Here is a 24,328-nt window from a genome sequence, read left to right as displayed (position 1 = left end):
CCTTCAGCTGCGTGGGGATGAGCAGCACATAATGCCTCGCTGTCACTGCCGTACCAAGGGGGTCCTGGGTGCTGGCTGGGAGGAGGGAAGGGCTGGGGACCACGGATCCACCCAGTGCACGGCTTCTCCATGCTGCTGGTGTGTTTGAAAGGATATTGTGTGTGTGTGTAACTGGTACTGCTGGGCTTTCTGCTCCTCAGGAGAGTGAGAATGCTCCACTGGCAAAAACTCGGCCAGAAATTACTGCAGGCAAGTGAACAGTCACCTGAGATGAATGGAGGCACTTTTCCTGTAGACACTACATTTTCTCTTAATGTGTATCTTCTCCGTTGACTTTAAACCTCAAATTTTCAGTGCACTTGGTGCTTTTTATGCATGCTGTGCAGTCTGCTCACTCTCAGATAACAGGAGGCTGCTTCAGTAATCTTTTGTGCCTCTAGGTGCCAGACCAGATTTTGTATGCATAGCACTGCATGGCCCTACATGATGCCACTTCAGTAAATACCAATGCATTAGCCCCTTAAAAAAATCTGAAGTCAAACTTGCTTAGAGATGGGTTTAAATGTAAATGAGGGTCTTTCAGAATGACTTTGAATTGTCACTCTGCAGTACACTTTTCCTACTAAAATGTGAAAATGGCTCCTGGGTATGGCTGGGTATTTGAAGAGACAAAAGCCCTCAGCTCACTCCATATGTGTGCCCACCTGTCTGTCCCCAAGGAAGAAATTGGACTGGAACCATCTCTGTCTTCTCACTTAGGGTTATATCTTTCTGCTTCATTAAGATCTTTCTTGCCATTTCTTACATGTTTTGAATTGCAAAACCAACAATAATTTTTTCAGTGATGGAGTGTCCCGAGGTCAGTGAACCAAGTTTTTACTGCGGAATCATTATTATAGTCACTAAAGACAAGACAATTTGAATTTCACATGTAGTTCTGTTTGCAGGGAGTGTGATAAAAATAAATCTGTGCTTATGTACCAAAACATTTTGACCTGGAAACGAACATAATGAATATAAGATGCAAGAATGTTAATTTTGGAAAAATCACTGTTGGACTGTGAAATATTCATGACTAAAAAATTCCTTCCTTCCTGTGCTTTTCTCAGCCTTATGCTTAACACTGAATTTCTTGAGGCTCTTTTTCTAGAATCTAGTGTGGGTTAAAAAGTGTAAGGCCTTTCTGTATGTGTTTTATGAATGTACTTGGCTTAGACTTCAGCTGGGTCTTAGAAATAAACTCTCATATCTCTGAGCTTAAGAAAGCAGTCTCATGAGCTGTCAGCCAAATGAAGGATAACAGTCTCAAGTCAGCGATTTTTTTTTACTAGTAAACTTAAGAATCACTTCAATTTCTAAACTGATTTCCTTTGTCTGTTTTGTGACAAAGTGCTGTCAACAAGGTCAGTGTTTGTTGGTCTGTTTGTCCTCCATGGAAACCATCATCAAACCAGTCACCAAAACCAACATGGGCCGTGCCCTGGTGTGCTGGGGCTGGTCCCGTGGAACCACGGCGTGGTTTGGGTTTGGGTTGAAGGGGACCTTGAGGATGCCCCAGTTCCAGCCTGGCCCTGTGGGTTCCCTCTCTGAGCCGATGGTTTGAGATGCAGCAGCACCACGGGATGTGCTGGAGCTGCTGCTTCCTCTGCTCCCCTCTGGCTGAAAAACACTCCAGGGTCACGTTCACAGTGCTCACTCTGAAGGGAAACGCAGAGCTTTAAATTCTGTTCATAAATCCAAGTAGTTCTTGTGCTGTACAGAAGTGTTTTGATGTGGCAGGCCTTATTTCAAAGTCCTGTTAAAAACCCTGGCTGAGTGTGTACGTGTGTATAAAATGGCACACATTTCTGCTCTTTATGATGAGTGGGTCTGAGGTGTTTCGGAGAATCGAGGGAGGAGCAATATTTGTTGACTTGAAAGTGCTGGTGCCACCCTGTTGGTGGGTGGGGTTGTGTTCCTGATGTGGCTGCTCAGGGCATGTGAGCACACCACGAGGTGAGGCTCAGTCCCACTCCTCTGCAGCTTGCTGGAGTCTCTGGTGCCCTCCCATTCCAGCTGTCCGTGCAGTTTTTGAGCACACACGTCCATTGGTCCCTTGGAATTGGGGATGGTACCTCTTAGAGGAATGGGTGTTGAAGAGAGCTCTGCTCATACCCTTCCTCTCGAGAGGCGTTGGTTGATTATTTCCTGTTTTTGTACCAAAGCTATAATGGAGACATATCACTTTAAAACACTTCCAAAATGTGCAGAAGTGCAACAATAGCACTGACCTCAGCGAGCGAGGTCACACCCAGGCTGCTTCCTGTTTTCTTCTTGGGGAGACCAGAGGCCCTGAGCATGGGAGAGCTCTCCTTGCATCTGCTGGGGATCGGAAATCAGAGTGGTAATTAATTCCTTATGACAAAATGAACATATAAAAATCTTAAGGATGACATTCAGTTAGGATTTCCAGGCTTGTTTTCTAAATTGTAACCATTTTTTTTAGGAAATAACCCATTATTTTCTTACTTAACTGATGTGTGTAAGATGTTCTGCAGTTAGTGCACTCCTCAAAACATCCATTAAAGATAAAGAAAGGAGGGAGATGCACTGAAGAGGTTTGAGAGGAGAGACCAAGGTACACAGTGGGGCAATTACAACCCTTACATACTGTTATTTCAACTTACCCCAGCATTATTCTCCTGGGATTCAAGTATTACTTGACCAATATAAAAGCTCCTTGCTTTGTTGTCTTTGTTTGTTGATGCAGTACTGCTACAAGTCAGAACAAAGAAGGCTTGGGAGAATGGATAGCTGGAAAGGTCTTTGAGAAACAAAGGAGAGGCAGCATAGGGCAAAGGTATAGTAAAAAAAGCCATTAAATGTTTCATTTTCCTCAGTGCAGAGCTGGGTGTATGTGTGGTTCTCAAGCAGCTCTAGCACAGAAAATACATTATGTAAAATTCCACCTAAAATAGTGGCTATATGTGAAGGTATGTAACTGCAGCACAGCATTAATGCATTTACTTTAAATTACTGTTGTGCAGGCAGACATTTTACTTGATGTAAGGCATTGTCCACTGTGTCCAAGTTTGTAGATTTTGAGTATGTCAAATCCATTCTCTTCAGGCTGTAAGAGAGAGAACCTCTTTTTGTTCTTCTCTATTCATGGCTTTGGGGAGACATAAATGACTGGCCAAAGCTGCCAAAGTCTTGTTTAATGTCACTAAATGAAGCAGTGTTTAATCAAAGTCTCCTCTGGCACATCCTGAATATGTAAAATATTGGTCTGTGTGTGCTGGCAGGGCTCAGCTTGAGAGCCAGAAGCCATTGTCCACAGCCTGAGTGTCTGAGTTACCTCGAGAGAGCTGGAGTATTTATAAAGTGCTATAGTTAGCATTCCTTATGTTTAGACACCTGTGTGATCCCTGGTAGGGATGATCACATGAAAGCCATGTGGAACCTCCTTTCTCCTCTTGTTGATCACTTTGAGATCTTGCTGCATAGGAGCTGAAAACCTGAGGTTGATACATGTAGGTAAGCACTTATTTCCGTTCTAAAGGACTGATTTTTTGATACAAATTGAAATTCTTAAATAACTGACTGATAGCTCTTAAGAATCCAGTCAGACTGTTCTTTCTGCAGTCTCTTTAATCTCTATATATTTGGCACGAAAATAGCAAACCTTTGTTGTGGGGAGAGGCATATTTACACTTCTCTAGTAACTTGCAGAGAAAATCATGTTTTTCCAGCCACAAGGGTTTGAATCTGCAAGTTGCAGAGAGAGTACTTCAGAGACAAGACCCTGGGGTAATTTGTCACTGCCTGCCTGCATAATGAAGAATTAAACTCTTAGCAAATGATGCTGCCACTGAATCAGGAATAGTGTAAGGAGTAATTTATCGGTGGAGCGCTCAGGCCTGGCAGTGGCTTTCTTGGCACTAGATATATTGTGGAAGCTGACTTAGTTAATACCTTGCCTTGGGAGGCACTTTATTTTGGTATCAGTAAATTCACTTGTACAAGTCTGCTGAGGAGAAATTGCACTGAGGTGCAGTTCAGCCTGCAAATGGCTGAGGGTGAGGATGTGCCCCCCTGGCTGCACCACCCTGCTGCCAACCAGCTCCCTGTGCTGCTGCTTCTGATGGAAGCATCTCGGCTCCGTGCTCCATTTCCTGCTGGCTTGGGTGTCCTGCAGTGGCACCCTTGGCTACAAATGATGCTGAAAGCAGCTGTCCTGTTGCTCTTCCCCTCAAGGCCTCAGCAGGTGGAACTGCTCATAGTGCATCGTGCACATCGTGGTTGTATTTGAAGAGAGGTGCTGACCTCCTTCATCAGAGGTGCTGCCTCTGAGTGCTGAAAAGCAGATACCATGAGTATTCTGCACCTGAGCAAACTCAGAATATTTTTTTTTGGATTCAACATTTTTTTAAAACTGTGAGTAACTGTGAGGGAAGTAGGCATTACATTAGCCCTAGTCTCCTGAGGTGGCAGGAGGAATCCTCACTCTTTCTACAAGAGCTGATGGCTTTGCTGAGTATATGACCAAGCAAGATACAGTTGGGCTCCTGGGGAAATTCATATTTGGAATAAAGATTTTTCCAGGCTGTGAAGCTGCACTCCTTCTAGGCTGTGGTATTTTCATCTTGGAGGGGAGAGTGAACAGGCATCGTGTCCTCTGCAGCCTGTTATGGGTTGGTGATAAATCCGCTGAGGTTTTCAGTAATTTGTATGAGGAAAAGTCTGCAACACAGTGATCACCTCTGTTCTTGGCAATCCATGTAAGCCCTGCCAAAGCAGTGCCAGCATTTAATCTGATAAAACCCAGGTTGTTTAGCTGATGCCTGGTAGCACACTTCAGGGTTGTGGTGGTGTCTTGCTTCTCTGCAGTGAGGACAGGTTTGTAGGATGCAGCCTCTGCTTTCCCAGTGCTGCCAAGCATCTCAGTTCTGTGTTCTTCTGTGCTTCACTGCTCACCTCACTGGCAGGCTTAGAAACAATATTACAGCAAGTAAATCTAGTCTGGGTAATGGTCTTTGCACATAACAAACTCTCTTTAACTGTATTGCTGGAGCATAAGAAGTATTAAAACAGACACAGATGCATCCACGAGTCCCAAGCTTCCAAGCATGTGCTTCTCTTCCTGTGTTGGAGTTGTGAGTCTGGTGACATCAGTAAGATGCTCCCACAGGAGTTTGACAGGAGTTCAGAGATGCTGCTTGCAGAGTTAGTGTGAATCTGGAAATGCATCCGTGAGAGCTTCCTCCCTACCCACTCAATTTCTGTAGCTTCCTGCGGGCACATGAAAATAGTGCTTGGAAAAAAAGGAAAAATCCCAAGTGGAAGCATCTTTCTCCCAGTTCTGCTAAACACTTAATGGTGGGGGATGATTGGAACACACAGGCCTTTGCATTGGGAGCTGCTGCCAGACAGTGCAGCACTGTTGGATACACTTCAGTTTAATAGCTGAGCTGCTCTTAGTTTGTTTACTGTGGTATCTTGGTGTTTATACATAGCTTAATATCTCAGAGTTAGTTGTTGAAATGCTGTGTACTGGAAAGGAACTTCGATGCTTAAAGCTAGAGTGAGCCAGTTCTAAAGTGAGCCTGGGTTTTGTGGAAGTGTGTGCTGGTTTGAAGGCTGCTCTCTGCTCGTTGAGGTATAGCTTGACTTGAACCACTGACACATTTCTACTGAGCAGTAATGCTTGAGGCTTTGCAGGTTTAGAACATGCTGCTGCGAGGGCTTTTCCACTGCTAAAAGTTTCTTTCAGAAATATGGAGGATCATTATCCTTTTATTCACTTCAGAATTATTTTTAAACCAAAGACATGTGGGTGAGTGAGAAGGCTTCTGGAGTTTGTCCATGTAGGAACTTGGAGAAGTGTAACACAATTTAAAGTTGTGAAGTTTAGCAGCTGTGCAGCTGCTGGTGCAGCTTGGTGCAGAAATGGCATTAGTGGTGAACAGTGCTGAGATGAGTGACATTAATTAACATTAATTTATGTGCAGAATTGCCACTGATGGTCTGTGAATGCCAGTGCAGTGCTACAGCCCATTCTCAAATCTGCTCACATCTTTACTTATGAATAGAAAAACACCCTAACTTTGGGTGCTTGTGACTGGCCATGCGTGCTTCCAGTTGTGAATAATGTCACTTTCTTTATGATCAGTAATTCTCAGTGAGAATTTGAAGTGACTGTCTGCAGAGCACTGAAGTGTGTGGCACAGCACAGGGCAGAAGCTGACTTCCCTTCCCAGAAAATTAGAGACACATCAACTTCCCTGCTAGGAATCTTCATCTCCTGTTAAAAATAGCACAAAAGACTACTAAGCATTGGCTGGCTGGCTTCAGACTTTTGAGACCATTGTCTGTGTTACCTTTGAGTAGGTTCTGGAATAAAAAGGGGAAATCATGCTGAAAAGGTTAATTTGGCACTGTCAGAACTGAAAGTGGGGCTGTGTTTCATAGAGGTATCCCCATTAAAGGCATTAAGGTTGTAATTAAACTCGGTAGCCTACAAAGGTATGTGATTAATGTGTGTGCTAAATTCATGTTTTTAATGCTTAATCTTTAAAATTTGACATGAGTGTTGATGGCTTGTATGTTATGCCTGCTGTGCATTCAGCAGAGTTAAGTAGTCTGGGCTGTTGAAAAAGGAGCACAGTAGGAAATGGAGAAGTCTCCTTGAGAATTCCCATATGAATTACAGCATCTTTGTAGTTGAACAGAGCACAGGTTTAAGGAAGGGAAATGTGTGAACCTCAGACATTGTAAGTTTGCTTCCATGTAGCTGGAAAAACTCGTTGGAGCTGAGTCATTACCCCTCTCACTGGTGGGGATGTATTTTGGTTTGGAGATGATCCAACTTGGTGTGTGTTTGTGAGTTGGTTCTGAAATGGACTGGAAGTGATACCTGTGGGAAGCCCAGAGATTGAAAGGAAGTAGATGGATAATTAGTGAAGATACTTTTCTTCTTGAGAAGCAGTAAACTTTGTAGCTCTCAAACACTTGTATAAACTGTTAGTCCAAGGGTGATTATTTTATTACAAATTGCTTTGAACCAAAACTTCTCATGCTTTTAAATCTATGAGTGTGGTGTTTTATAGATGGAAAAAACCTTTTCAGAGTCAGTCTTTTAGAGCACATCACTACTGAACTGCAGAGAACCAATAGCCAGACCAAATAAAGGTGTTTCCCTAGAGGTCTACAACTTACCAGACACACTGTGACCTTTTTTCTCTGGTTTTTGGCCATTTTTCAGTGAACTAAATAGGAAACATAGACCAAGGTTTTGAATAGGTTCTTCTTCCTGCTTCTTTTCCTTCCTTCCTCAATTTTCATTTTTTGAGCAGTAGTCTGACTTGTCTGTCTTCTTCTACAAGCTAGAAGTGTTTTGGCTTTTTTTATAATGTCATGGGACCACCATCATCACCTTTCTGGTGTGCATTTTCTGTCAGGAAAAAATTACAAATAAGTGCCTGGCTTGTCTGTGAGCAATTTACTTGCTGATGTTGCTTTCACTGCAAGGATTTTGAAGTCTCCATGTGTGTGAACAGATTTAAGAGGTCTCTAGTGGTGTTTGACTGCACTGCTGTGCTGGAGATAAAAACCTGAAAATTGATCTGAGGAAACTTTGTTCAACACACTGAAAAAAATCAAACGCAAAATTTGAAAAAAAACAACTTACTAACCTGAAAGTGTTGCCTGCATGTGGTCTTACTGTTAATTGATCTTTTTATTAAGTTTGCTTGGAGTGCTCATTCAGATGACAGCTGCTTTAGGGAGCAGAGGGCTGTATCAGCACAAGCACAGCTTTTAGGGAGGGTTTGGTTTTTGCTATCCCTTCTCACTCTGTGGGTGCTTTTGAAATGAAAATTTCATTGTGTTTTGCCCGAAAAAAAAAAAGAAAAAAAAAGAGAAAAAAAGTGGAGATAATCTGTTATTTCAACTGTAGTCTAGGATTCAAAAATTTAATCTTTAATTGAAACCAAGTCTGCCCTGGGTGTCCTGTGCAAGGTGTCTGTGAGCCCAGGGTGAATACTGGGGGCACCTGCAGCCTCTGCTCTGTGTTGCCATCCTGGGCCACAGACTGACAGATTTCTGGGCGGGGGAGCAGGGAGCTGCTACAAAACAGGTTTGTAAAGTACAGTGGGTGGTTCTGTTGACAGTTGCTTTTATATTCAAAATAGACCTCACTTAATTCTGCTTCTCGTGGTAATTCAGGAATTGAAATCACTTCAGTCTTGCCAAATTCATTAACACGGTGTACTAAAGAGAATGTCTATTTGGAAGCCTTTCTAAAAGCAGAATAAAAAATATATATTTACACAGATTCTTAGGGTTTTTTGTTATGTTTTTAAAGAGGAGAAAAATAACTTTCAGTATCTCTTTCTTCTCTTTTCTTGCCAGGTTTTCTTCACCGGTGGAGCGTGAGAAATAGAGGCTGAGGAAGATGAGTGAGCTGGAGCAGTTACGGCAGGAGGCAGAGCAGCTGCGAAACCAAATCAGAGTAAGAATTGTGAATTGCTTATTTTCCATGATAAAGCTCCTCCTGTATGGGAACAAATTGTAAAGATCTCCTCCTTTATGGGAACAAACTGTAAAGATCTATCAGTTTGTTCCTGTTTAACTCGTGCAGAGTTTAAAATACTTTCAGAATATATGAGTAAAAATCAGAAAAGCCATTGGTATAATGAAGTAAATTCATAATAGTTCTTGAACAAAATGTTTTATTTGCTGTTGAAGTTTGCTGAGTTTTGGTGCTAGGGGAGTATGTGTTTCTGCAAGTTTTATGTTCTGGGTTTTTAGAAACAGAAGGGAGCAGCAAACTTGTAGAGCCTAGGCATGACAAGTTTGGCTTAAGGGTCTTAGAAGAGCTTGGGCTAAAAGTGACCCCTGAGAAGCCTGAGGTTAAAGCAGGGAGTGTGAGAGAGCCTTGCAGGGTGGATGTCATTTCTACAAGCACTGTTTCTTGGCTTCCTGTTGAGTTTATTTTTATTAAATGCTGATGCCCCCATACCGGCTATTTTTTTGCTGCATTTACTCAGTGAAGATAAACCAAGTATGAGCTGTCATGCCCAAAGTTAATTTTCTAGGAATCTTTTGCAATATGCATTTATATGTCAGTGATGCAGTTTTCAGTAAAGTTTAATAAAGGTCACAAAGTCTGTTTATTTTCATCAAAATTTTCAAAGCATGAAGCATTCATAAATGTGATTTATATGGGAATGGCTTATTTGCAGACATTCCTATCAGTGAAGAGTACAGGTTTCTTGGAATATGTTGCATGCCCAGGGCTGTTTTTAGCATGGCATGTGCTGGCAGCAGTTGTGTGGTGTCTCTGTGAGGTGTGAGGCTGCTGGTGCTGTCAGCCCTGTGCTGAGCACACTTGGTGTGTCAGGGCTGTGCTGGGGCAGGTGCTGCTCCTTCTGGGCCATCCAGGGGTGCCTCTGTGTCCTGTTCTCACCTCACACACTGTGGAAACACAAGGTGGGGATCAGGCAGTGCTGTGGCACTGTGTGCCCCTTCCGCCAGCTCTGTAGAGAATGCAAATTATTTTTTGCTTAAAATACTATTTTTTTGTTCTAACTTAAGCTTTATTACAGAATTATATTGCTAAGTGGGGTACATAATTTTTCAGTTCTTCTCTCCATGCTGTGTAAAGACTTTATCATGATGTTATGTTGAGGGGAGCCAGTTAAGTCTTTGTTCTGATTGTTGGTAATCAGTAAGTCTGGTTTTATGCAAAACTGTGGAAAGAAAGAGCTACCAGGCTGGTTAGAGGGCTTAGACTGTGCTGCAGGAATGTTTGCTTATTTTTTAAATTTTGGAGCACAGAAATCTGATGGACTCTTGGGTAATGGCTCCATTTTGTGGCTTTAGGTCGATTTAACATTTCCTTTGTAACTCTACCACCCAAACTTGTAACTGGCTCTATCAGCTGTGGCTGAGTAACCATGGTTGTATTGCCTTTGAGTCCCCTGGCTCAGCAGTGACAATTAGTGATTGCCTCTTGGCATCTGGGTGCAGGCTTGGATACCTTGTGCTTAATTCTAACTTCAGATCCATAGGCAAATGCTTCTGATGATTTAATGTCCATGAAACTTTGTGACCAAATAATTCAATTTCATATTAGCAGAGATGGCTACTTACCTTGGTTATTAAGTCATTGCACAGTTTTTGTTTGGGATGGGTAAGAGGATAGATACAGGATCTGAAAAATGAGGGGCTTTAAGTGTCAGGAATATCTGCCAGGCTGGTTATTTTCAGGAATTATGTTTGATGCACTCCTAAAAAGAGATGAGGTCACTAGCAGCATTTGATGTTTTATGTATAGCTACCATTTTTCTGTCTTAGTTGTTGACAGCTCTTGGGTTTTGTCTGATATTTCCTCTAACAGTATAATCACAGAAAATCCCCTTTGTGCCTAGAAGTGAGGTCCAGATGAGATTGTACCTAGCAGCATCCTGAGGTGCAGAAGCTGCAGTGCAGAGCTGTAGATTCCCCAGTGGACTTCAGTCTGCAATATTTTAGAAGTGTTTCATGACTGTTAATTTTATTTTTGCAGTATCTAGGTGATGTGGGCATCTCCCTGAGCAGCTGGAGCTCTGGTGTGTGCACAGACAGTGCACAGCCTGAGACTGCAGGAGTCTGTAGTGCAGGAAGGTGGAACACTCAACAGTGAATTGTCAGATACCTGTCAGATGACTTGATGATTAAAGTTAATTCCTAGTTCTGTCTGTCATGAAGTTCCCATGTGATGTGTGTGTCCTCACTGTGAGAACTGAAATCGAGGATAATGATTTTTAGACTGCTTACGTGGCAGTGTCATTCAAACCAGAAATTTTGGACAAATAACAGTATATTTAAAAAAATCCAAGTAGTTGGGGGAGAGAACTGCAACCTGAAGTGTGTGCTAGGAAAGTCTGAGGTCTGCACACTGATCAAGTACTTCAGTTTTCTCACAAATTTTGCATTGTCTTGCTGCGTAAACTGACAAAAATCTGCAGTTACATAAAGAGCTTTTTTATGTTTTGACACTAATGATTGTTATGATGATGCATATGTAGAAATACAGTTTCAAGGTGAGAGTTAAAATAGCCTGTTGAAACTCTCCTTTTCCTGCAATTTTGCCAATTGTATGTCAAATCTTAGACAGCCTCAAATATAGGAGCTGCTAATAGCTTGCTCTTAAATAGAAAAAATGCTTTGTTTCATTCAGACTGCATTCAGAATTCCTTTTATGTTGAACATTTTGAGCTATTTCAGGACAATTAAACAAGTAGTCATTTAAAATCCAGTGTGTTTCTTCCTGTGGATGAAATAAGTCCTGAGTGCTAAGGGATTTGCTGCTCTGGTATTTTAAACCCCTCCTGATTCCAGACGTCAACATTTTATAAATATTTCTACAGTTCAGACATTATAAAAATAAGTTGAGATGACTTAATTCACTCTCAGGCTTGCTTTTTGGGAGGAGAGCTATAAAGGGTGGTCAAAATAAACATGCATTTAAGAAATGATAAAGTTGCAATGTCAAATAACTCTAAAGCAAGAGCTTGAAAAAACTTGAGAATCCCAGCCTGATCGTGTTGAGGCAGTTCCAAAATGTGCAAGCAAATGTTTCTGTTCCTGCTCTCAGAGGGACAGGCTGACCAATCTGCACAGACTGAACTTTGAAGGGACACACAAAGTGCTGGTGAAGAGGCACCATTGTTTTTGGGTGGCTGCTTCAGTGGTTGCACAAGGTGGAGAAATTTCCCGGAGCTGAGAGGGTTCTGTGGCTGCTCCTGTTGATGGTTTTAACTTCAGTTTGTGCTGCACTGCTGCTGCCTGGCTTCAAGGCAGTTTGAGGCATTTTCTCAGGGGGAGGTGCTGCCATGGCTGTTTCTGTGTCCTGGGAAGGGGCCCTGGGCTCAGGAGAGCAGTGCAGTCACTGCCGTGACTAAAACCAGGCCTTGCACAATCCTGTTGCAGGTGAGGCTCAGTGGAGCTCTCCTGTGCCAGGGGTTCAGTCTGGGGCTCTGAATTACGCAAGTGGAAGTCAAGTCTGTTTTCTAGGTCAGGTTGAATCATGTGCAGGAAACAAGTCCTGTGTCCATAGAGTCTGAGATAAGGAAAAACCATGGAGTGTCTGTGTGGAGATCTGGGCACCACCCATTCCATGAAATGGGTGAGGGTGTAACTGGGCCATTTTTTTCCCTTCAGTCTGTGTCAAATACATCATCCCTGAGCTGTGGTAATCCTGCTGTCTGTCCTGCTCCTGCATCCTGCCTGCTGATTTTCACCCAGCCAGCAGGAGGGTTAATCTGTGCAGGAGCCTCGTGTGGCACAGAGCTTGCTAATCCTGTGTAATATGTGGTTGCTTTTCCAGGTGGATCAGTTCTTCCCTTGTGCTCAGCACACCCTGAGCAAGCACAGCCACCCCAGGGAAGGAGTACAGGGAACAGGGTAGGCACTGGGACTTCAGGATGGCTCCAAATGCCTTTGAATCCCACAGTCTGTAGAAAGGGAGATTCAAAGGCTGCTGGGGCATGGCCTTTCTTAAGTCCCTCTTCCTCCACTACCCCTCGTCGTGTGCCATTGCTTTTTAGATTCCTTGCACAATAAAACAGATTAGGGTGACAGAAGGAATATTGGCGTGTCAGTTGGTGGTGGTGTGTGGCTTTGAGTGTGTTGAAATTTAGCTCAAGAGTTACTTTTCCTTTAGACCCTCTCAGTTGATGCTCAGTGTTGCCTTACCAATTCACCTGGTTCCATTTTTTGTTTCAGGATGCCAGGAAAGCCTGTAGTGACACAACTCTTGCTCAGGTATGTTTCTGTTCTTTGTGTAGGCTGTTTCTTGAGAGATAAAAAAATAAAAAGATCAGTTTGTGACTCCAGCATGTTCCTGTTCAGTAACTGAAAGAATAAAGTGAAAGAAGCCTTTGGAAATGTACAGTGTGTTTGTTTAGTTTTAAATAACTGTATAAAGCCCCACCAAAAAAACCCAAATAAACAAAACAGAAAAAAACCCCAACCAGTCAACCCCCCCACCACTATCATAATGGATCCTGCTTCCAGTTTACCTTTTAAGTAGAGTATGTTTATTGTGTTGAATATATTTAGAAATATTTAAACATCTTTTAGAGGTTTTTTGGAAACAGAAATTATTTTGCATATAAAGTTTTGCCATGCTTTAAAAAGTAACAGTGCAGTGAATACTGGGGCATTTTATTTCATTTAATTAAATTGAAAACTTCGAGATTTAATAATCTGAAATAGTCTTAATATAATGTACAAGTATTTTAAAAGAGCTTCCTGAAGTTTCATTGTAGCCACTGTGAAGTGTGTTATGTCTCTGTGAAATCTGTTTGTGTCGGTGTTGCTGGGTGTACACCAGGATCCTATTTTTTAATGGATTTGTTGTGTGCCAAGATAGATAATACTCTATCAAAGTTCAAATGTATTTTTGTTATCTTGTGCACTAAAAATAGTTCCCAGTATCTCAGGGGTTTGTTTTGTTTATTTTTAGATCACAACAAGTCTGGACTCCGTGGGTCGAATCCAAATGCGAACCCGGCGCACGCTCAGAGGTCACTTAGCCAAAATCTACGCCATGCACTGGGGGTCCGACTCCAGGTGTGTACAGGGAGCCTTGGAGCTGCCAGGACAGCCTGGGCATCCCACAGGCACCTCCAGTTTGGTGTCAGGCCCTGGAGCCCCGGGGAGTGCTGCTGGTGCCTTGCAGGGGGTCACAGACCAGCACTGCTGGGGTTCAGAGAACTTTGCCTGTTCTTGCCAGAGGCATTTTGCTTTCTCCTTCTTTCAGTTTTAAGTTTTTGAGTCTGTTTAAGTAAGAAAGAGTATGTGATGAGGCATATTTTGTTGGATAATTATGTCACTTCTGTGGTAGGGATTTAAAAACTTTATTGACAGATTTTTATTTCATGGAAAAAAAAGATCATTTTGTACATAGTGAGAAAAGTAACTTGCAGTTTTGTTTTGCTGCCTTTAGAGCAGCTGATGGTGAGGTATAAACACTGCCTTGTGGTCTGCTCTGTATTGTCTCCTCCAGACAGGAATTAATCTAGAATCTCTTCTCAAGATTTATTTTTGCCTAAATTCCTTATTTGCTTTTGTGTAACTGTGTAGTTATATGAATAAGCAGTTGTGAAGAGAGTTCATAAAATGTGTTTTTAGTGAGTTGTTTGCTTGTGTTCATTTTCAATCATGAGTCCCTGTGGGATTCCTCAGTCAGGTGATATGGACATCTAGATCTTTGCAGACTTTTCCCAACAAATGCGTCCCAAAGATAAAATGAAAAAGCAGAGGGTAATAAAGAAATTATGAAACTTCGGAATTGCTTGATAATCTTGCATGATGTATGTCTATTTTGAGATTTTTTTTTGTTTGCTTTATATTAACATGTTTTATTTTGTGTTTATATTTAGGCTACTAGTCAGTGCTTCTCAAGATGGAAAATTAATTATTTGGGATAGTTATACAACAAATAAGGTAGATATTTATAATCCTTATCAATAATTCTTGTATAAGTTGTGTGTTTGAATGGGCTTGTGTCTGTCTTTTACTGTGGTTGCAAGTCAGAAATCAAAAGTAGTCTTTCTGGTTCAGACAATCTCTTTCTGTTCCTTTCATGGCTGGCTGAGCAGTAGTGATGTGTTGTAGGTTGTGTCTCTGAAGCAATACTTAATTACATAATAATGTGTAACATTTTCACTCTTACTTGCCTATAGCTATAGCTCTCTGCCTGTGTGGTGTTGCTTCTAAAATGAACTTGGTTTTGAATTACAGAAATACACAACCTCAGAATTTACAAGAGTGCTTTGGGTTTGGGGGCAGAGGAAGGAGAAGGAAGAAAAGCAGCTGTTAAGGAAAAGCCTAGGTAGTGTGGAGTGGAGCTTTTCTTCTGTAAACCATGCAGTCTCCATGGGGACAGCCATCCTGTCTAACAGCCTATAGTTAAAGATGTAAAAAAGTTGGACAGAGAAATCTTAACTAGAATAAATGAAGATTGTGAATGTTTAAGTTTACAATAGCTTTGCTGTGAAATAACATACTGAAGATGTGTAGATCTGCCCTGCAGACACTGCTGGGATCTGTCACCCAGCAGCTGTGGGTGTGTAAAACGAGTGGCTGTGATGGGCTGTGAACCCAAACACTGGCGCTGGGGTGCCCCGTGGCCCTGGTGCTTGTGCCCTGACCCAGGGGTGTCCCTGCAGATGCACGCCATCCCCCTGAGGTCCTCCTGGGTGATGACCTGTGCCTACGCTCCCTCCGGCAACTACGTGGCCTGCGGGGGCCTGGACAACATCTGCTCCATCTACAACCTGAAAACCAGGGAGGGCAACGTGCGAGTGAGCCGCGAGCTGCCAGGGCACACAGGTCAGCTGCTTCCCTGCTGTACTGCCCCGGGAAACAGCCCTGCCCTGGGCTGGGCACTGCTTCTGTGGGAGAGCTTGGATGCTCTTCCTGCACTTTAACCTTCAGTCGTTACTCCTGGGTCAAGCCCTTACACAGCTGTTTTGTTTTTAGGATACTTGTCCTGTTGTCGCTTCCTAGATGACAACCAAATTGTCACTAGCTCAGGAGACACCACTTGGTGAGTTTTTGAGCTGAGTTGGCCTTCTTCCTTTTTTTTTTTCTCTCCAGTGCCTTAATTTGTATTTAAAATTTGAACTCTGAAATAATGACAGACATTGTGTTAACTTCATCTGCAGTGCTTTGTGGGATATTGAAACTGGCCAGCAGACCACCACGTTCACTGGGCACACTGGAGATGTGATGAGCCTGTCTCTGAGTCCAGACATGAGGACTTTTGTGTCGGGCGCCTGCGATGCCTCCTCGAAGCTTTGGGATATCCGCGATGGGATGTGCAGGCAGTCGTTCACAGGGCACGTGTCAGACATTAATGCAGTTTGTGTAAGTGATCCTCCTCTTTCCACGTGGGAAGAAAGGGGGAGGATAAAGGCTATATTTGCATGAATTCAGCTTAGAGTCTACTGAGCTGCCTTGATTTAAAATCAATTAGTTGGGGTAGAGAATGTTAAATTGTATGTAATGGAGAAGGTTGTGTAATAACTTACAATTACTTTGTAACTGAATTATTTTTGCCATTTTCTGTGATGCACTGCGCTGTTCCTGTAATAGTTTTGCCTGTGTTTTTATTCAGTAACTGAGACAGGACTTTTTTTAAGAAGTAAAGAATGGACTAGGGAAACTTTTTGAAGCGTGGCAATGTGTTAAAAACTGAAAATTGTAGAAAAATGCAATATACTGAGAGGGTGAAACACAGCCGTGCGTCCTCATCTTCAAGTTTTTTTGTTGAACAAAAAGAGCTTTCAGTGAAGTATTCTGGAAGGCAGTTAAAATCAGTATTGATACTGAATATTCCCTGGAAGAATATGGTAATATTTAGAAACTGGATTATATTTCCCCTCTGTCATAGTAACACTATGTTCTGATCTGCAAGATCCAGGCTCTCGTAAATAGAGAAAGAAGTCTAAGTCGAAGCTGCATCTGTTTTTGATAAACATGAAAAATTGTTAAGGCTGAGAAAATACCAAACACATGACCAGTACAAAAATGCAGTTCCTATACTTAGACCTGGACCCTGAGATGTGCTGGGCTCTCTCCATTCCCATTTCAATCAATATTGCTGTTGAGAGAATAACTCGGATTTGGAGTAGATTTTTTTAGGAAATTGAGTTGCTTGTTTGCAGTCTTCTGTCTTGGCTGAGCCCTCCTGGCTGACCAGCTCAGGATGGAACACTGTGTTCCACTTCAGCCAGGATGTGCGGAGCTGGGGTTTGCTTCATTTTGTAGGAGTCAGTGGCATCCCCTGTGACTGCTCTTACGGCACACACAGGAACTGCCTGGCTGCAGTTCCAGTCACTCAGGTGTCCCCCGTACTGTTCCAGAGGTGTTCCCTTGCATAGCTGTGTACATGCATTTTCCAACATGCAGACCCTTCTTTAAAATAAACCATTCTGCCTAGTAGAATAATCCTGTGCTGTTCAGCTGCCCGTGACCAGTGTACATTTTCCGTGTTGAACTCCCGTGTCTGCTCCCACCTTGCAGTTCTTCCCCAACGGGCACGCGTTCGCCACGGGCTCTGACGACGCCACGTGCCGGCTGTTCGACCTGCGCGCGGACCAGGAGCTGATGATGTACTCGCACGACAACATCATCTGCGGCATCACCTCCGTCGCCTTCTCCAAGAGCGGCCGCCTCCTGCTCGCCGGCTACGACGACTTCAACTGCAACGTGTGGGACACCCTCAAAGGGGAGAGGGCAGGTGAGCACACGGCCAAAATCCGTGCAGAACGCAGAGCCAGGGCTGTGCTGGTGGTGTGGATCTGCTTCGTTCCTTTTAGTGCTGTTTTCTCTTGAAATGGCATCTTTTTATTGCATTTGTGTCTTGGTTTGGAAAGACGGTGTCTGCTATGGAAGGCAGGAGCCTCCCCTGAAATGGAAAATGTAAACCTCCTTCCTCGGAGTTCTTACACATTTGAAATCAAGGGGGGCTCTCAGGCAAAGATATGGGAGCAGGAATAACAGTTCTTTATTAGGGAAGAAAATAAAAATAAAATAATGCAGTAAATCAAAACAACACTGACAGAGTCAGAATACAACCTGACACGCTGTTGGTCAGGGGGCTGGTAGCAGTCCAGTTGGAATTGTGGCTGCAGTCCCCCTGCAGTGTCAGGTGTGGTTCTGTTGGAGCAGGGATCCTGTAGAAAGGTGTAGTTTCCCTCTGAAGATGGAGTGGAAAAGGCAGCTGCTCCTCTGGGAAATCCAGTGGAAAGGTTGTTCTGCTGTCCCAGAATCTCACATTATATCCAGGTAGGAGTGCTTGGCTCCTCCTTCTGGGTGGGGCATCTCACAGTGGGGTGCTGTGATTTTATCAGTCATGCAGTGACACTCAGGGGCCCATTAACAGATGATACTTTACAGATCTGTGTGCTGGGAAATCCCAGCTCTTGAGGCTGAGGAATGCCCTCCAAAATTGCATCTACAGAAAATGTATTTCACTGAAGTGTATGGAGTTAAGTAGTGAAAAATTACACGTTTGCATTGTATTTTGCACCCATGAGTGGCAGTAATGCAGATGTAACTACAGGAATCTTTTGGCTTTGCATTCCCTGCTGTTGGGAGAAAGTGGAAACTACTGGTCCTTGAATCAGTCACGTTTGTCAGGACACAGCTTATTGTACAGCACAGCTATTTCTTTCTCACTTCTTACAGTAACTTAAATGCCTGGGCCTGGTTCAGTTCTGAACGTCAGTTCTGCTGTTCAGACTGAAAATAAATCCTTTTCCTTAGTTCTACTATAGCTGGATAGGGAACCTTGGGAGAGCAGACAAGGACAAGAAGACTTAAGAGAGAAAACAGAACCAAAGCAGAGAAGAGGCAGGCTAGCACTGCTCTTCTATTGGTCACAGTATATGGGGATTTGTAATCCCTAGGGTTTGCCAGACTTGGGAAACTCAAGGTAGTTAATGCATCCAGGACTTTGTCAGGAGACATCACACTGCATTTTGGGAGTGCTCGATGGCTGAAATTGTGCACAGCACTATGGAAAACAGGGAAAAACCAGAAGAGAGCCTGATTAGGGAAGACATCTGTGGGGCAGAAAGGAGAAGTCATAAGGGCAGAGAGAAAAATGGAGGCAATATTGTGTGTAGATATTTTTACATACCTTATTGTTGGGGTTTTTGATAAGGCTGTTACAGTCTATGTGGTTGCTCAGAGTAAAGACACATAGGAGATTTAAGATCTTGCATTGCATCGTTTTTAGTACACTTAAGGCTTACTTGGGAGAGCAGAGTAACAACTGAAGTCCTTGACATCTTGCAGACACTAAACTTCCATTGCTTCTTCTTTTCCAGGTGTCCTGGCTGGCCATGACAACCGTGTCAGCTGTTTAGGTGTTACTGATGACGGCATGGCTGTAGCTACAGGGTCTTGGGACAGTTTTCTCAGAATCTGGAATTAACTGGGAGCCAAACATGTACATTCTCCATTTGAGATCTGGAGAGATCAATGCTGCAGCCTATAGCTGTGAAATAACATTTCTACCTTGTATTTGCAGGTGAAGTTTTTCTATTCACTGATTATTACACAAAAAGGCTTTCTGTAAACTAGAAAAAAAATCAAGTGAAGAAATAGGGGAGGGGGGAAGAAATCACTGACTTTTTAAAAGGGGCCAGCACACATAATCATGGTGACCGACAAACTAAGAGCCAGTCTTTTTGTTATTGGTGGTTTGGTTAGATTGTCCTTGAAGGGTTTTTGCTTGTGCTCAGTCTGCTAATCCTGTACTTTTTTTTGTACATAACAGAATATACACATTATAGCAGCCAATCATGTAACATTTGTCTGTATGTAAAGAAATATGTTTGCATTTTTTATGGAACTACATTTATAGCTTTGCTTTTAACCTGAGATGTCACTTCTGAGTTTTGTAGTGGGTGAACTAGATTGCTGTTTTAAATGTTTTTGTGAATTTACTGTAGATAAAGTGAAGCCAATGGTATGTATGTGTTTTTTATAATGGAAGGCATTTCAATTTTTTTTAAAGGCCCTGGAGACTCCCAGTTAATACCTACCGCCTTATTCACTCACTTCTTGACCTGCTTGCCTATTTTTGATCAGGGGGGTTCTTCCTTCCAGCCAGTGGTTCCTGGTTCATCTGTTGGCAGTCATGACCTCCAGACACCAAGGACTTAATGCCAGGTAGACTCGCACCAACAGCAGAAATAATTGGAAAATAAAGTAAATCCAGACATTTTAGCTTCCTCCCTGCAGGTTTGTGCATCAGTTATTCCATGCAGTCTGTGGGTGCAGAAGTCAAGTGGCCAAGTGCTGTGGCCAGCTCGGCTCTGGCCAGACGTGTGGGTTTGGCTCCCCACAAGCTCCAGCTGATCTGCACTCACAGGGACTTGGCTGCTGCTCAGAGCCCAGAGCAGCGTGTGCAGAGATTGCTCATTCCACACCAACTGAGAAATTCAGGAGGACTTTGCTTAAATTCCTAAAGAGGATTGAACTCTGCAGTTAATTGCTTGTAATTCCCTTCCAAATTCAGGGGTTGCCAAAGCACACCACAGCCAAAAGTGCTTGTTGTTAGTTCTGTGCAGTGTGAATTACCAAAGGAATTGTGTAACTTAACTGCACCTGTGTGACCCCTGAAAACTTCAGCATAACCTTGAGGGTATGTGCTTGTTCTGTGTGCTCACTGAGGGCTGTGCCATGGGGGTTTGAGGTGCCAGATGTTCTGCAGCTCCAACACTGTAAATGGCCATTTCTGCTCCTTTCCTGATTTGATTCTGATTTTGATGTCAGTTGCTTAGAAATGTCACCAAGTACAGTTCAGTGCAGAGACAGGACAATCATGTGACTGATGCCCATTTGAAACTGCCCAGGGAGGTTGCTTAACTTGTTGGTGCCTGGCAGCATGTCTGCATTCAGAGTGGATGTTCCCTTGGGAATCTGAACATCTGTGGCTATTCTGGAATGGGGGATTAAGTCTATTGGCTTCTCTTAAGTGACTTATTTTAAAGATAACCTGAATTTTAAATCACCAGGTTGGAAGATGATGTTAGTCGTCAGTCATTGGAACTGATGGGGAGTCTGGGTGTCTCTGGGCCAGGCAGGAAAGAGAAGGACCCAGAATCCTGTAGTACATCCACATGGATTTCTGGCTGAGAGGACTTTGGTCAAGTTTCTGACATTTTTTAATCCTAAATTTCAGTACTTCCAGACTGTGCCTGTAAACTCGCCATGTCTGTAATGGTGAAGGTGCCAATAAATGTACCAGTCAATCACAGTAAATTCACTTTTAAAATAAAAAAAAGGCGCTTCTTATACTGGAGAAGGAACATTTCCTAACAGCAGCCTGTGGTGTAGGACCAAAATCCCACTGTATTGTGTCTCACAGGAATTCCTCAGTGTTTTGCTTTGTGATCTGTCTGCATTTATAGAACTATTATGGAATTCTTGTAACTCTCTTAAGTGAGCAGCTCTTTGGGATCTTGCAGACTCAGTTTATTTTTTAGTGGTGCACTTGATTATTTTTTTTAACTCACAGCTGCCTTGAGTGAATCATTCTGGAAATTTGTTACTAAGGAATTTTAAGAAAATATTCTTTTTCTAAAAAAATTCTTTTCCATAGAAGTGTGTTTTGAACCAATTTCCTAGTCAACACCTTTGCCGAAACAGGTGCCATTTTTACATTCTGGTATTAAAACTGGTTTCTACTTGTGAAACTCCAAAACCAATTTTACAGCTGTATATAACTTTTCTTACCAGTTCAGGTAGCCTGTAACAGTGGTAATGGCTCTTGTACAGGTATTACTGCAAATAACTTCACTGTCATTGTTGGATGGCTGTTGCCTCTTGGATTCAGCTGCTTTTAAAATAAATCCTAAGGAATTCCAACTACTTGCTGAGGTGTCCAGCAGCGTCAGAGAGCTCTGCCTGCCTCTGCTCCTCGCTCACCCCAGGTCTGAGGGCTCTGCTGTCAGCACACGAGACCTGGGAGCAGCCTGAGCACAGCGGGGGAGTCGGCGTCTGCTGCGGCTTTGGGGCCCGTGGGAAGCCTGTGATGGATCTGCCCAGGTGATGTTTGCTGTTCCATTCCTGCCCTGGCTCTGGGTTGTTTCTCAAGCCTGCAGGTTTCAGTACCACAGGTACTGTGTGAGGCCACAGAGTGACTCAGGCTGTGGCATTCCCTTCTTCAAATGGCTGGTAGGGACCTCTGGAGGTCAATGCCCCAGCTAAAGTGGAGGTGGCTTTTATGGTAAAAGCTCAAACTCCTCCTAAAAGAAGGAAGGTATTAAAATGACCCTTGATAGGTTTTACCCCGGTTTTGAATTTCAGAGAAACTGGTGTGTGCCTGCAGTTGATGTGGGCCCAGGTGTGCAGCTTGTGTGACTGCACCGTGACAGCAAACTTGCTCACAGCAGGTCTTGCAGCGTGAGTGGGCACGTCTTCACTGGCTTTAAAAGTTTGTAGCCAGACTACATCCTTAGCTGAATTTCAAATAAGTTGTGTCATTACAGAACTGGAGTAACCAAGAGCATTGTGCCAAGCAATGGCAGAGTAACTCTTGCCCAGCCTCTCTTCTAAAGGCAATCTGTTACGGCTCAGGAAGCAGAACCATGTGCTTGATGTAACAAGGCTTATTTTATTCTGGTAGAGTTTGTCAGCATTTTCTAATGTGATCTAACTTTCCAATAGAGAGTTCTCCCTTCAGGCAAGTGCCCAGCCTGGGCTTGTTCCCATTTAGCCTTGGATGGCTGTTTATTGGTGGAGAAAGCAGTCTGAGATCCTGGGAACCACAGAAAGCTGCTGTGGCTTCGTGCTGATGTTTGCTCATGCACTGCAGCAATGTGGCCTGGTTCCATCTGTCTGCAGCCCTTTTCCTTGCAAACACTGCTGTCCTCTGCTGTGCTGAACTGCAGATCCATGGCAGTGCTGGCAGAGCCAGCAGCTCCGTGGATTGACAGGATTTGTACCACTCCAAAACTTGCATTCAAGAGGCTTTTCCTGCCCCAGGACAGGGCCTGCCCTTGCCTTGGCAAAGCTGAGCTGGAGCAGCAGCAGCTCTGTGTCCTCACTGGGGTGGAAGTAGTTGACTCCTTCCTTCAGTTGTGTAACCGCTCATCCCTTGATGAAGTTCACATTAATTACTTTAAGATGGAATGAAAACATTGTGAAAACATTCCCAGAGTTGTAGTCTGTCCTCTCTGGGGACACTGTCACCTCCACTAGGTTTAGTGCTGTGCTTTAAGATGTTGGTGAGAGTTTTGGCTAATGGACTAGTTGGTATCAATGGTTGTGTAGCAGAATGGCTGGTTTTGAGATAGCATTTCCTGTCCAAGTACTTAGCATGGGTTGATGGTGCACTGTGTATCCAGTACTCTGGCATGCATGCTGGTCACACTCCTCCTACACTTCAGAGGCACCAGAGCCTTTTATCCAATTGCTGGTTATGTAAAATACATGCAGAATGTTAATGCAGTGTTGTTATGGTAAATGTGTGAACAGTGTTACTAATTGATATAACTGATAACAGATTACATGTGCCTGACATTCTTATACCACACAGTATGTTTAGGTTTTAACTAATATGGACTTCGGTGGAATAGTCTTAGGTATTTCAAGCCTTTGTTTTACTTACACAATGGTGCTCTCTTTGTGTTTTTCTTTTTTTTTTTTTTTAAAATAAAAGCATCTGAACACTTGTAGTACATATTACATCCAAAGGAGTCCAAAGCAAAGTGCTTCTAAACATGCTTAATTTTACTTTGCCTTTTGTTCCCAGCATCTCTCATCAGCTTTTTCTGTTTTGTTTTTACTTGTTGCTGACTACTTTGGAAAACTTTGGTAATGTTACCAATTATGAAGTGATTCTGCACTGCCTTTGGATTATGTATGTATTCAGAAACAGTCTTAAAGCTTTTATTTAAGCTATTAAAAAACCAGGGACTTGTGCCATTTGTTCTTTAACAGTGCTGTTGTAAAAAGACTTCCCTGTGACAAAAAAAAATCACTTGCTATGAACTTTGTTTATAGCTTTTTTTTCCACGATGGATCTTTTTCTTTGTATTTGTACAGTGGCTCAGTGAAAGATGTTGCCATGAGTTGATATTGTAACCAATAAACAAGTGCTTTTAACCAGCCTGGCTCAGCTGTCAGTGTTGTATTAGAGCAGCCCCTGGCCTCAAGGTGTCCCTGGGGTGGGGATGGAGCAGTCCCAGGGCAGCAGCTGGGACCTGTCCTGGATCTGCAGGACCTGTGGGAGTGATGTGCAGGTCTCCAGCTGGGACAGAGCTGCCAAAGAACTTACTGGAGCACAGGGATAGGACATTTTTAATAAATAACTGTAGAACACATGCATTGAAAGATTTATCTTGATACAATGTCAATACAAATGCTCCACAAAAAGAGCACTGATACACAGCTCTGCCCTCACCACACCACGGTTGGGCTGTTTCTCAGGGGTAGGTTCCACACTCCCTCAAAGCCCCAGGACTCCCCATGCACAGTTAGAACAAACACCTGAACACTCTGGTGGAACTGCTGTCTTCACTTAACACCTCTAGCATTACATCTTACATCCATTTCCTGATGAGACAGCCCTTAGTTACTTGAAAATAGCAAACTCCCATACCTTAGAGCTCAGTCTTTTTAATTTAGTCAATATTAACACTGCCATAAAAATATATAAATACTCTGATAAGGCCTTTCTTTTAAAATAATTTTAAAAAGTCTAGTTAGAAAAAAGTAGATGTTGAATGACAGCAGCAGCAGGTTTTTAAAAAGGCTTTGCTGGAGGTGAGCAAAG

The 24,328-nt window shown here is 43.0% G+C and overlaps 1 protein-coding gene across 6 annotated transcripts in view; it reads left to right on the top strand.

The window, feature by feature from the left end:
- The window catches only part of GNB4 (G protein subunit beta 4), a 58,666-nt gene extending 35,005 nt beyond the window's left edge, over positions 1-23,661 (top strand). For 5 of the 6 annotated variants that reach the window (XM_064385331.1, XM_064385330.1, XM_064385329.1 and 2 more), the window contains exons 2-10: positions 8,392-8,491; positions 12,751-12,789; positions 13,493-13,599; positions 14,412-14,475; positions 15,201-15,363; positions 15,514-15,580; positions 15,699-15,900; positions 17,059-17,275; positions 18,870-23,661. In XM_064385331.1, the coding sequence (XP_064241401.1) occupies positions 8,435-8,491; positions 12,751-12,789; positions 13,493-13,599; positions 14,412-14,475; positions 15,201-15,363; positions 15,514-15,580; positions 15,699-15,900; positions 17,059-17,275; positions 18,870-18,976 (1,023 nt within the window). In that variant the 5' untranslated portion in view covers positions 8,392-8,434 and the 3' untranslated portion in view covers positions 18,977-23,661. Of the gene's footprint in view, positions 1-2,816; positions 2,840-8,391; positions 8,492-12,750; positions 12,790-13,492; positions 13,600-14,411; positions 14,476-15,200; positions 15,364-15,513; positions 15,581-15,698; positions 15,901-17,058; positions 17,276-18,869 lie in introns of those variants that run through there. The other variant, XM_064385334.1, reaches the window with a different exon arrangement.
- Positions 23,662-24,328: the final 667 nt, after the last annotated feature.

The sequence above is a fragment of the Passer domesticus genome, chromosome 11 (assembly GCF_036417665.1).
Source record: "Passer domesticus isolate bPasDom1 chromosome 11, bPasDom1.hap1, whole genome shotgun sequence".
Lineage (NCBI taxonomy): Eukaryota > Metazoa > Chordata > Aves > Passeriformes > Passeridae > Passer > Passer domesticus.
Note: the sequence above shows the minus strand (reverse complement) of the source record. Positions and strands in the feature narration are given on the sequence as shown.